Genomic DNA, 14,104 nt, shown 5'->3' on the forward strand with positions numbered 1-14,104 from the left:
CTGCACCTATTGTCTATTGTCTATAGTTTAGTCACAAGCACCTTCTCCCATGTCCTTACCCCAACTCCCAGAACACCAGGTTTTGTCGTCACATTGGGCTGCTACCGCACACAACAGTTGCTAATTACTAAGAGTCCCCATTACCAACTCATTCCCCTAAGCTGACCTTTACCCACTTCTCTGTCTGCCCAACTGTTTTTCTCTCTCTTTGGGCTCCATCTCCATCTATTGTTTACTCCTCATAAAGACACAAATTGCTTGAAAAACTCAAAAGGTCTCATCATCTGTGGAGAGAAAGCAGAGTGAACATTTCAAATCCAGTGACCCTTCTTCAGAACTCTTCTATTTTTGTGTTTGACTTCCAGCGTGTGCTGTTCTTCAGTTTTTTTTGTTTATTGATCAGTCCTCCCCTCTCCCCCATCTCATCTTCAGCATATACACCAACCTCTTTCTAGCTACAACCAGTTCTAAAGAAGGGTCATTCAAGTGGTGCGCTAAATTTCCAATAGTAAATATATTTCTCTGTTGCTATGCCCATCCATAAAAAATCTTTCAATGAAATATTACACAGATTCATTTTAAAAACAAAAACACCTTTCCTATCAACCTTCAGTGCTCCATTCCTTCCAAACTATTTTCATTTGATAATTAGTACAATGCTTGACAACATTAACATGCAGCCCAGCTACTTATTTATAAAATAAATACTTTTCATTAAACATCTTTCTGGCTTTTTAAGAAGTATTTCCGCTTCCCTTTTATGTAAGCATTTGTGAGATGTGGAATTGTTGCTATTTCTGCTGTGTAAAGCAACAAGAATCCATTCACACTTTCGTGAATTGTAGAAAAGGAAGCATCATGACATGTGGAACCGCTCCATAAAGCAATTGTCATATTTATAGGTTAGCCCATGTGAATTTGCCTACAATTTACCCATAAGCAAACCATATTATGGATTTATTCTAAAGTTATTCCTAACTAATTACAACTAGATCTTCCATCTGTCATTCTGTCAAGTGTTTGACTTGACCCCGATTTTTAGTCGCAGGGACAAGAAGTCAGGTCCTAAATAGAGATAACACAGTGTGGAGCTGGATGAACACAGCAGGTGAGGCAGCATCAAAGGAGCAGGAATGCTGACTTTCTTCCAAAGATTTTTCTGAAGAAGAGCCCTGACCTGAAACGTCAGCTTTCCTGCTCCTGTGATGCTGCCTGGCCTGCTGTGTTCCTCCATCTCCACCCTGTATTATCTCTGACGCCAGCATCGGCCATTCTTATTATCTGAGGTCAGAAACAAGGGTATTTTCTGATAATTGCATAGATTTTGCTATTGAAGATAATGAAGCAGTCCGCACTCATATGTAACAAGACTGGCCAATCCATCAGGTTTAAGCTGGTAAGGGACAAGTAACATTCTCACCATTCAAGTACCAAGCAGTGACTGTCTCCAACAAGACAGAATCTAACCACTTCTCCTTGATGATCAATGGCATTACCATTGTTGGTCCCCTAACATCAATGTCCCAGGGTTCACCATCAACCAGAATGTAAATTTGTCTAGCCATTCTATGGTAAAAACAGCAGTTCAAAGGCTGGGAATTCTGCAGTGAATAATTCACCCCATGATTTCCCAAGACCTAATCATAAATCCAAAGGACAATTCAAGAATGTGAAGGACTACTTTTCACTTCTCAGGATGAGTCAAGTTACTGAAGAGTATAGACAGAGTTAATGGTAGTTGTCTTTTCCTTAGAATGGGTGATTTCAAGACTATGGGACACATTTAAAGTAGAGGAGAGAGGTTTAAAAAAGACATGGGGGAAATTTTTTACACAAAGGGTCATTTGTGTGTGGAATGAACTTCCTGTGGATGTAGATACGATTACAATGTTTAAAAGACATTTGGATAAGTACATGAAGAGGAAGGCTTTGGAAGGATAAGGGCCAGGAGCAGGCAGTGGAATTAGTTTAGTTTAGGCTTATGTTTGGCATGGACTGGTTGGACCAAAGAGTCTGTTTCTGCGCTGTATGATTCTACAACTTGCAGACTCTATGACACTAAGGGAGCTTGACATTGCGCCATAAGAAAGAAGCTCAGCTGATTGACATTCCATCACACTTGATACACTTGCTGGGTCCATCATTAGTGCACAGTGGAAGTTGAATGTGTCAACTAACAGAATGTGCTGCAACAAATCACCAAGCTTCCTTTCACAGCAACTTCAAAACATTTGACTTTTACCGCTTAGAAGAACAAGCAAAATGAAGGAACGGATATACCTCCATCTGAAAGATCTCCTTAAATTCACACACATCCCTGACTTGGAACTATATTGCCATTCCTTTACTGCCACTGAGTTAAAATCAGTGAGCTCTGTAACACTAGTGTGGCTATATACACAGCAAAATGACTGCAGCAATTCAGAAAATGTAACTCACCTTTTTACAGCAATTGCGAAAGGGCAATAAATATTAGCCTTCCCACTCATGCTTAAAACCCAAAAACAAACAAGAGGCAATTATTTTTCTTAGCAGACCCTTGAAACACAGAGGATGGTTGACATGGAGAATATCAAGGTCTTGCCCAAGAAGATGCCATTGAGCTATAGCTGCCCCAGGAAAGATTTTGGCTGACAGGAAACTCTCCTGCTCTTACCACATGTCATAGGCAAACTGGAAAGATTTTCAGGCTGAGTACCAACTGGTTTGGCTACATTATGACTCTTATCTATCATGTCCATCAAGTCCCAGAGTGGGACTTGAACATGGAGATTCTAGCTCAGATGCTGGGAAATTACACATCACAGTACTTCACTTCTCTAAAAGAAATATATACAGATTTCGGATTAAAATATCAATGCATATGTCATATAGAAACACACAGTTGCCTCACTGCAATTTAATTTTAATGTTATGCTTTGCATGCAGTGTACATAATATCTGTGGCAAAATTTCCATACTGTCACAGATAAAAGGCTTCTCTATTAATTCATCATTCTATAATTCAATACTTGAATCCTGAGTCCTCTCATTTTGTACGTGCCTCTTTGCTGTTCTTTGCTCCACTAAAGGAATGAGATCAGATTCTTTTAGTCCAATATTTGGAGTAAATACGTAGCTTTTTGATTTGAAACTGATGAATGAAAACAACATCAGAAGGAGGAAAAGCAAAAGGAGAAGACAAAGAGCAATGCTTTTGAAGTATATGTCACGGCATTGATGTTGCTTATATGAATGACACCTTGAATATTCCAGACCTCTTAGTTCTGCCACAGGCTTCTTTCTAACAGCAATAGGTGTGAAACAGGTGGCATTAGACTGAACTATTGTTGGTGGGTTCTGCAGCCACTGTTTGAGGTATGCAATATGGCAATCACAGTTCCAGATGTTGTTATAGAGGCTAATAGCCTGTAGATTCTGCAATTTGTCAAAGGCTCCTGGTGCAACTGTAGTTAGAATGTTATTATGTAAATAAAGCTCTGTTGTATTTTCTGGAATAAATGGCAATTCCTGCAGACCTCTGGAGCTGCAGTTAATTATCATACCCTGAGCAACAAATTTGCACTTGCAGGGTTCTGGGCATAATTCAGCATTGGAAGACCTCAGGAGAAATAGCATGGCTAATCCTGGGGAAACCAGCATCCTGAAAATAAATAAATCAAAGAGAAAGAATTATATCAGCAAACAGTATTTATATTAAATAATATATAAAACTTACTTTATATACAGATTTTTGTATAGAGCAAATTAGAAATGTCAAATTATCAAAAACAAAATGTGAACCATTTGGACTTACCTTCTTCTGATCTTATATAGAAAAGACTCAAAGTTAATTCCTGTGTTTTGTAATTTACCATTTATCAAAGACACAAATATCATCCTGTGTGACTGTTGAAATGATAAGCTATTCTTCTTGTCCAGCCGGCAGCATTTGATATCATCATAGAATCCCTACAGTTTGGAAACATAGAAACATAGAAGATAGGAGCAAGAGGAGGCCATTCAGCCCTTCGAGCCTGCACCACCATTCTTCATGATCATGGCTGATTGTCCAACTCAGTAGCCTAATCCTGCTTTCTCCCTAAAACCTTTGATCTCATTCACCCCAAGTTCTTTAACCAGTCACCTTTTGAACACATTCAATGTTTTGGCATCAACTACTTCCTGTAGTAATGAATTGCACAGGCTCACCTCTCTATGGGTGAAGAAATGTCTCCTTGTCTCTGTCCTAAATTGTCAATCCTGAATTCTCATACTATGACCCCTGGTTCTGGACATACCCACCATCTGGAACATCCTCCCCACATCCAACCGGTCCATTCTGTTATAATTTTATATGTCAGTAGGCCATTCAGCCCAACAAGTTCACACTGCCCCTCAGAATAGCATCCCACCCAGACCCACTTTATCCCTGTAACCCTGCATTTCCCATGGCTAACCCAATGTAACCTATATATACCATGCAATTTAACATGGCCAATCCACCTAACCAGCACATCTTTGGACTATGGGAGGAAACTGGAGCACTTGGAGGAAATGTATGCAGACAGAGGGAGAATATGCAAACTCCACACAGACAGTCGCTCAAGGTTGGAATCAAAGCCGAGGTCCCTGGCGCGATGAGCACCAGTGCTAACCACTGAACCACCGTGCTGCCATAAATATTTTGCATCATTGCATCCTCTTCTAGTATCATTCTACTGTTGTTCACTTTCATGGAAGTACATTCGTTTGGTGCCATTCTTATCTATGTGACAGTGGCAGAGAATCACTTACCTTCCCATTCTGGCTTGGTAACCTCTTATGTCTACAAGGATCTAGCCTTTTCTATCTACATACTGTGCCTTAGTAACATTGTCCAAAAGCACAACATCATTTTCAATATATCTGCTATGTCACCATCATCTCTCACAATCTCTCAAACTTATTTAAATTGCCAGGCTTTTTGCCCAATAACTAGTACTAGATGAACAGAATTTTTCTTTGATTAACTATTAGGAGGTTCAAAATCATTGTCGTCGTTTCCTGTTAGAATTTCTGTTCCCTTACCCCAAATCCTTTCCTGCCCTGACAACTGTCTGAGGCTAAATCCAACTTGTTACTACCTTGATGACATATTTGACTCTGAGGTGTATTTCCAAACACTCACCAATGCCATCTGTAAGACTGCATACTTCCATCTCCATTACATCATCCCACTCTGTCCCAGTCTCAGTCCATCTGGTGCTGTATCCCTCATTCATGCCTTTGTTATTTTTAGCCTTGTTTGTTTCAACACAATTCTGGCTGGCTTTCCACATTCTTCCATCCGTAACCTTTAGCACATCCTGAACCCTCTAACATGCACCTGCTCACATATCACACTTATGCTCACTCATTTTTTTTTGTCTTCCGGTTGATCAAACCCTTGATTTTAAATTTCACATCCTTATTTTCAAATCTCTTCATGGCCTATCCCTTTGTAACTTATAATCTTCTTCAGTCAGACTAGCCTCCAAGACATTGGTCCTCCTCTAACTCTGGCCTCTTGAGCATCCATAATAGCTCTGCCATTTCTCCCAGTGCCTTCAGGTGACAAAACTGTAAGCTCTTGGAATTGCGTCGCTAAAGCTCTCTACCACAAAACCTTTCTTTGTTTCTTTAAAATAATTCCTTAAAACATACCTTCTCAACTCTAATGTCTTCTTCAGTGACTTAGTGTCAAATTTTCTACATAATGTTCCTATGATGTGCCTTGGCAGATTTTATTACTTTGAAGGTGCCATAAAAATAAACATTATTATTATCAATAGAAAGTAATGCTTGCCACATGGTAGAGCTCCATAGTCAGCATATTTTTCAACAAGTTAAATTTACTTCATTGATTCAGAGATTTTATAGTCTGGAAGTGACAATTATAGACAACTTGAATTGATTTAGATATTAAATGAGCTATTGCATGTCAGCAGTAAAGATCAGTTACTTACGACCAACTATATTTTCGGTATAAGGCATAAGAGACAAGAATTAGACTGTGCAGCACCCAGTTAGAAAGAAATGCTGAATGAATATGTGTTCTGCATTCTCTCATCTTATGTTATGTGTGTGCTGCAAGCTATAAAGTTCGGGGTGCCTGTATTGAACAGGAGCTAGACCTATTGTCCATACAAAACCGGGTTATAAAATGTTTAGACAACCTGTTCAATCATTTTATGACACATCTCCAGTGCAGTTAAGATTTGAACTCAGCCTTCTGGTCTCGAGGTGGGGATGCTACCACTGCACCATAAGATTGTTACTCAGAGTTTTAACACTTATCTTGGATCCTATTCCAAAATTGGTTCATTTGTGTTTTCCAAACAAAATTTTTAGGAATACAGCAGCCAATATGACTGCAGGAGACTGCCACCAGAAGACGTAAGTAAAAGATTTATCTGAATGCTTCGTTTGCTTTGATGTTTTCTTTAAGGATAATGTATTCAAATTAGTGAAAATACTATTTTGCCATTCTGTTTTGCATCTACTTTTTGCTAGCTCTGATATCCACATACAGCCAAAAATTGCGTTTGGAGACTGGGGTGAAGCTGCAATTATTTTTAATCTTGACCATTTTCCAGTCTTCTGGATTGATCAGTATGGACATTAAAAGTGGTGGAAATAGTTTTCTTCATCTGTAACAATTTTAAAAAATAGACTAGTTTAACTGTGATTTGCTTTTCTAACTGGGTGTTGAAAACTAGAAATCAATATCAAAAAATCTTATTATCATACGTGGCATTTTTGTTACTTATAGCAAGCTGCCAAAAAAATCCAACATTTGAGAAGTTGCAACTACTCACCTCAAACCATAAACAACTTTTGCGGCAACATTTGTTGCCTGGTGTACTGTCTTATTTTCTTACCTCAAGGAAAACTAATCCTCCCACTAATCTGACAGAGATCAATGAACTTACTACAAACTGAATTCACCGTGGGACTTCCCAGCTATTTGGCAGCTTGCTTACTCGTTAAGTTTGCTGAGTCACTGAGAGAACAGTTAGCATTTTCTGAATCTACAAAGGTAAAGAGATAGTAATTTAATGGAAAATAATAAACTATTAATTTTTCTAATAACAGATGTCGAAAAGTATGAAAACGTCAATATTTGACAGAAGAAGAAGGTTTCTTTTACCTTCCCTTACCTCCAAACTATTTGATGTCAATTTGAATTTTGGCTCAACACAGGACAATATTTTAAATACCTTTCTGCATCTCCTGTGGCACTGTTATCAGTCAATTGGAGGCTATGCTATTGCAAAAGGGTTACTATTATTAGACATTTGCAGAGGGTTGCACATCTCTGCTGAAAAGATTCAGAAAAATGTTTACGAGAGCTTTTCTCAGAGACTTGACAGAATAGCCAAAGAGTACCTTCATTTCTAGTTATCTTAGCAAATAGCAAGCTACAGAGTCAATACCATATGATTCTAACACAGACTAATTGACCCTAGTTAAACTATCTGACAGAGTGAGTTAAGCTGACAGAGTGAGTGATGCAAGGGATGAGATTATAATACAGAAACATGTCAGTGAGTTGCCTATTGGACTTTGTAGTTATCCTGCAATATGAATATGACTAAATATTGAAGGCTTCTGTGGTAGCACCCCACACAAGCCCAGACAAAGGCAATCCTGAATTTCCAAGACATAATTTTCTAGCAGTTCAACCTACTCATTACAATAGTGTAAATGGGCTAAACTAACTTTTTAATTTCAACATCAAATTAAAGCTTCACCTTCAAAACCTAAATTAGAACAGTGATAATCCATAAATGACAGTTTCAATGATGCTATTTACAAGTGAAATTTTCTTAACAGCGCAAAATTCAGAAAATTAACATACCTGCCTTTATATCTTGTATAAATTTGCAAAGTTGTTGAATTATTTTTCTGCATGCTTCAGAAATAGGAAAACTGACATCTCCCCGGTGGTCGACATCTGCTTCTCAGTGATATTTCCAGATCAGTACAAAGCAGTAGATTCAATTAGTTGCCTGCAGTCATGTGTCTACGTGACCAAATACAAATAATTAAGGGTTATTCTAATTGACAACTGTACAACAGACATTTTTTAATCACTAATATGTTCAGGCAGCTGCTGCACTTTGAAGTGCGGTTATGCTAAACATGTCACATGATAGAGGGGAAGCCAAATGTTTTGAGAAGATAACAGCTACTTAGCGAACAGGCTTAACCACCGCCTAGCTTTAAGAAATAGCTTGAATCGCTCACATTTTATTATCAGGGTTAAAATATGAGGGCTAACGTATTTTTGTGTTTCTATAATTGATGTAAAACACTACAGACAAATTTAAAGTGTCTGAATTATGGGGTGGCCAAGTACGCTGCTTATCTAGTATTAAAAGTATACATATGAAATTGTCATGCAGAAGTTTAAAAGAAATTATAACATTCATGAAAAAGCTACGGTGGATTTGATGCAGGAACAGAGAGACACAGAATTCTTAGATTTAAGATGTAACGTATGCAAAAGCATCACAGAAAAATCTATTCTTAAAATCAACATACCAATACCTATTCCAAGAAATATGATTGTTTTCTTTATCCATTTTGTCTGTCTCAAATTTATCCTTATCCACACATTGTCCCATGCAGTAGGAATAACTGTGGGTGTAGTTTATCATATTTAGTTTTGAAGATCCTAGCCATTATACTTTTTGGTTGATTTGCCAGTGAGATATGTTAAGTTTGTTTTCAAGAACCCCATTGCATGACGGTTTCCTCTTCTTTCAGATCATTCTCAGCAAAAGTCACCCTCTAGAGGAGACACAAGTACAACATGGGCCAAAATGTAGATTCTAGGATTTCACTTGAGTGTTTATATTTTTGAGATTGTCAGTCGGCTCCATTTTCTAAAAAACGCATTTACCAAATTATTAATGAATGTTTTAGTCTACACCACAATGGTGAAAAACATCAATTTACTGCAAAAAGTACAAAAGGAAAGATTTATACTCCTATAGCCCAGCAGAATTAAAATTAAGTTAGTGACTTATGGCCCCTTTCCTGTTCCATTGGTTTTCCTCTCACAACCTTCCACTCACTAGCTCAGACACCAGGCAGAATTAGCCGGGTGTTTCAGGAACCTACACAAATTATGATCAGCGACAGGAACAGGATTCTCTCTGAGTAGCGAGTGAGGAGTCTGATGTTGGCCACCCCTCCAACAGTCTGGACCCAGTCCTGAACTGTATTCTTCTTAAATGAGATAAAGGGAGGAACTGAGTGAGCTTTTAGTACTGTCTGGTAGAGCTTTTAGTACAGTTGCACCTGGTTGAAGGGTGGTGAGGTGTTCATGGGTACTGAGCAGGCAGTGTAGAGGCCATGCAGCATTTATATTGTTGGAGTTTAGGGAGTTTGAGAGCGAGTGAGAGAAAATACTGCAGATAACAGTAGGAGCGGTACAGCGTGAGCCTTGGAGGGAGGTGGATGCAGTAACAGAGATAGAGTGAATGTGAGGTAGTAGAAAGAAGAATGTGGCATTCATGCTGGTGGAACAGAGGAGACAGCTGAACTTCCTGTGGCATTGCCGCCCATTCTCTCACACCCTAGAGACTGCACCAACCTGGGTGGCAAGCTCAGATCAGGCTGCTAGGGTCTGGCATTGTGACCTTCTCTGTTGGTCCTCTGGGAAAGGAATGCCCACCTCTGCATCAGCCCAACTCTAGGACCTCCAAGACCTGTCAGAGAATCCTGGTGCCAACTTCCACTCATATGATATCTTTGTACTGCGTCCTTCACTGAGTCGGGCAAAAATAGACAAATGCTTGAAAAGCTCAATGGGTCTAGCAGCATATGTGAAGGAAAAGACAGACTTAACGTTTCAGGTCCAATGGCCCTTCCTCCTCTGTTCTGCTGAGCTTTTCCAACAACTTTGTTTTTGTTCCTGATTTACAGCATCTGCAGTTCTTTCGGTTTTTATTTACAGACTAGGGCAGCTTTGGAATGTTACTGCTTGCCTGGTTGGATCATGGCCTTTTAAATGTGGCTTGGGCATCAGGAATGCTAGTGTCTCAGTAGATACCCACTGAGTAGCAAGTTGTATTAGGAGCAGTGTTTTTCTGGAATACTGTGTCCAGTTCTGGTCACCTTGTCATAGGAGGGATATTATCAAGCTGGGGAGGGTTCAGAAGACATTTGCCAGCATGTTGCCAGGTGTGGTATGTTTGAGTTATAAAGAAAGGTTGGATAGTCTGGGACTTCTGCCGCTGGGGCATAGGGGGTTGAGAGGCAACTTTATAGACACTTATAAAATAATGAGGGGCATCAATAGCATTAATGGTAGATGTCTTTTCCCTAGGATGGGGATTTCAAGACTAGGGGGCACATTTTTATGGTGAGAAGAGAGATTTAAAAAGGACATAAGAGGCATTTTTTTTTTACATAGAGGGTGGTTCATCTGTGGAATGAGCTTCCTAAGGAAGTGATGGATGTAGTACAATTATAATGTTTAAAAGGCGTCTGGATAGATATATGAATATAAAAGGTTTGGAAGGATATGGGCCAGGAGCAGGCAGGTGGGACTAGTTTAGTTAGGCATGGACTGTTTGGATGGAAAGATCTGTCCACACTGTGCAACTCTATGACTCTATAAGTTGTGACATTGTTGGAGAAAAGAAAGTAAAGAGGAAATTTGATAGAGGATTATAAAATCATGAGTGGGTGGATAGACTAGTGAAGCATAAATTATGCTTTGTCATAAATGGAATAAGTACAAGAGCTATTGATTTAAAGCAGTCAGCCAAAGAAGCATGGGTGAAGTGAGAAAAAATCATTTCACTCAGCAAGTAGTTAGAATATGGAATACGCTGCTTGGAAGGGTTATGGAGGTAGGTTCAATTGATGTATTCAAAAGGACATTGAGTGATAGTTTTGGACAAAATTAATGTGCATGGGTATGGCAATAAAGCAGCAGTTTGGCAGTAGATAACAATGCTCATTTTTAGTACTGAAAGAACGGGGCGGCATGGTGGCTCAGAGGTTAGCACTGCAGCCTCACAGCGCCAGGGCCCCAGGTTCAATTCCCACGTCAGGCTGTGTGGAGTTTGCACATTCTCCCCGTGTCTGTGCGGGTTTCCTCCGGGTGCTCTGGTTTCCTCCCACAGTCCAAAGATGTGCAGGCTAGGTGGATCGGCCATGCTAAATTGCCCGTAGTGTAAAGGGGAATGTGAGTTATAGTGGGATGGGTCTGAGTGGGATGCTTCGGGGGGCAGTGTGGACTTGTTGGGCTGAAGGGCCTGTTTCTACACTGGAGGGAATCTAATCTAAAAAAACTGAGGATGCTGTAAATCAGGAACAAAAACAGAAGTTGCTGGTAATGCTCAGCGAGTTTGGCAGCAAATGTGAAGGAAAGAATATCAGAGTTAATGTTTTGGGACCAGTGTCCCTTCCTCAGAACTGATGGTGGCTGGGAAAACATCAGTCTGTCTCCAGAAAATGGGAAGGGTGAGTGGGGTAGGGAGTAAACGATAGGATAGAGCCCAAAGATCTCTGCCATGATTCTAAGCCTTTTGTCTGCAATCTGTGGCAGCCAAGAAACACATTACTTAGAATGCACCCATTCCACCCATCCTCCGAGATAAACGGCCCAATGTAATGAGTGAGATAACAAGGTGTAGAGCTGGATGAACACAGCAGACCAGGCAGCATCAGAGGTGCAGGCATACTGATGTTTTGGGTCTGGACCTTTCTTCTGAAGAAGGGTACGGACCTGAAATGTCAGTTTTGTTGCTCGTCTGATGCTGTCTGGGCGGCTGAGTTCATCCAGCTCTACACCTTGTTATCTCAGACTCCAGCATTGGCAGTTCCGACTATCTCAATGTAATGGGTGAGCTGCCTCTGGATCTGTTACTGCAATGAAGTCTGAGATACAATTTCTGACAAGCCTTGGATCCGTTGCTAGTATAAGAGCCAGTGCTGAGCAGGGTTCAAAGAGCAGGGTATCCATACTTGGCTTGAGACCAGCAATCAGAACAAAAGCTGAGCGTGACTAGTAGTGGGGTATGAAGAACAGCAGCGGAGTAGGCTCTATAGCTGAGTGAGCCTTTGGAGAATAAAAAGCTGGGGAGTTCGGTGTACACCAATGCTGTTTGAAAGGAAAGAGAATAAAATGCACAGGACAACAAGGAGTTGGTTGGTGAGTATTGCTTTCTTTTCTCTCTCTTATCAAGGGCATTTGTTTCAACTGGTACCTGGGAATTAGAAATTGTAAATTGGGAAAAGTATATGCGTTTATGAAGTAGGGACAGAAGTTGACCATTTGACTCCTTAAGCCTGCACTGTCATTGAACAGCATCTCAGCTGATCTGCTGATTTGTCAACTTCAACATTCCCATCTACCCTGATAACTTTTGATCCCCCTGCTGTACAAGAGTCTATCCACCTTTGCCCTGAAACATTAGATAATGCCACATCCATTGCCTTCCAAGGCAGAAAAATCGAAACTGCACAACCCTCCTGGGTGGCAAGATGGCTTAGTAGTTAGTTTGGCTGTTCCACAACATCAGGGATCCAGGTTTGACTCTACCCTGTGTGGAGTTTGCACATTCTCCCCACATTTGCGTAGGTTCCTCTGGGTGATCCAGTTTCCTCCCACAGTCCAATGATGTGCTGGTGATGTGGATTAGCCATGCTAAATTGCCCATAGTGCCCAGGGTGCAGGCTAAGTGGGCTAGCATTGGGAAATGCAGGGTTACAGGGATAGGGTAAGGGGGTGGGTCTGGGTGGGTTGCTGTTCAGAAGGTCAATATGGACATGATGGGCCAAATGGCTTGCTTCCACACTGTAGGGATTCTGTGATTCTATGTGAGAAAAAGTCCTCTGTATCTCTATCCCAGAAGTGTGACGCTGAACAATAAATAACCATCAAGAACAATGTAAGGGCTATTACTCCTTGGCATGCCAGATCTCAGAATTAAATCTGGCTTCATAGGTCATATTCTGTCATTTTTAAAAAAATTAACTTGGTGATCTTTCACTTAAACAGATTTGGATTTAATGATAGAACAGAAACTTACTGCAAAACAGAAAAATACAACTAAACAAGCCAAGATATTTGCACGTAAGCTTTAGATGAATTTGAACACCTGGCAAAACAAAAGCTTGTTCTCCATCACTTTACAGTTAATCAAAATCAGAGAAGGGTTCCCTCCCTATATATCAGTAGATTGCCTTGACTGCTTCTTTCTAGTCCTGGGCGTATGAACTGCATTGGCTTTTCAATGGCCCACCCAAATGAGATCTTAAGTTTTCTCAGCTTTGAATAAGCAATGTTTGATTTCTAACCAAACACTCCTGATCTGAAAGTTTTTACAAACTGAAACACATACATGCTGGTAATTTATCCACTTGACAGCTCTAAGAGAACCTGTTCTGGTATTCAATTTCTGCCAGGTCTCAAACGATTATTCAGCATTGGGCATTTCTGGCAGTGAAAGTGAACAGCCCAAACTATGGACAATTGGAAAACAATTACATAGAAGGGAACACCAAAGCTCTGGTACTGTCAGTGTTATTGGAAGTGGTCAGCACGGAAGGGATTTTACTTGGATCTGCAGAAAAGATTGATTATGGATCCCCAAGACAGAGATGAGTATGGGGAGAATGGAGTTCATGGGCAGATGGTCATAAACAAGGAGAATAAGGAGGGTCCAGAGCCAGAAGCAAGGGAAGACAGTTGACTTGCTGAGGACCACCCTCTTTCTGAAATGGGGCAGCTTGATCACATACAAAATGCCAGTAAATGAGAGGCCCACAGAGTAGACTGCTGGCAAAACCAGCCAGCAGTAACAGAACTATGCTCTTTAGTGGTCCTTCAGTAGTTATTTAAGATCCTCAATTAATCTATGGTCAGGAAGACCCCCCCTCCACCCTTCTGACCTGGATCTTGTTCAGTGGAAGGTGGGAAGGCAGCAGAATCCCCAAACCATTCACCCCTGGATCAAACAGCCTTCCGGCCTCCAAGCTCACCTTGGGGAGGGTATTAAATTTTGTCTACTAAGGTACTTCAACAGCATAAATGGCGATCTTTATTATACCAAAGAAAAGGTGGAGCCAGTCCTGAAGT

General features: G+C 40.4%; 1 protein-coding gene across 3 annotated transcripts; it reads right to left on the reverse strand.

Annotated features, from left to right (window-relative positions):
* Positions 1-2,898: 2,898 nt before the first annotated feature.
* Positions 2,899-8,735, reverse strand: LOC125460415 (platelet glycoprotein IX). 3 transcript variants are annotated; one of them, XM_048547886.2, is made up of 4 exons: positions 8,554-8,735; positions 7,862-8,026; positions 3,797-3,951; positions 2,899-3,643 (listed from the first exon to the last, which is right to left on the reverse strand). In XM_048547886.2, exons 3-4 carry the CDS (start codon positions 3,877-3,879, stop codon positions 2,998-3,000), a joined length of 729 nt encoding a protein of 242 aa, XP_048403843.1. In that variant the 5' UTR covers positions 3,880-3,951; positions 7,862-8,026; positions 8,554-8,735; the 3' UTR covers positions 2,899-2,997. The 3 variants fall into 3 exon arrangements, with proteins under 3 accessions (XP_048403843.1, XP_048403842.1, XP_048403845.1); XM_048547885.2 differs by having other exon boundaries at positions 8,548-8,735; XM_048547888.2 differs by lacking the exons at positions 3,797-3,951; positions 8,554-8,735 and having other exon boundaries at positions 7,862-8,110.
* Between the last annotated feature and the right edge of the window lie 5,369 nt (positions 8,736-14,104).

This window comes from Stegostoma tigrinum, chromosome 11, assembly GCF_030684315.1.
Source record: "Stegostoma tigrinum isolate sSteTig4 chromosome 11, sSteTig4.hap1, whole genome shotgun sequence".
Lineage (NCBI taxonomy): Eukaryota > Metazoa > Chordata > Chondrichthyes > Orectolobiformes > Stegostomatidae > Stegostoma > Stegostoma tigrinum.

Bases quoted from the DNA above. Each gene is read 5' to 3' on its own strand.
- LOC125460415 (XM_048547886.2), bottom strand. From the start codon at position 3,879: ATGATATTTGTGTCTTTGATAAATGGTAAATTACAAAACACAGGAATT. The intron at 3,644-3,796 runs GTAAGTCCAAAT...ATTTATTTTCAG, and splicing joins CTATATAAGATCAGAAGAAG to GATGCTGGTTTCCCCAGGAT.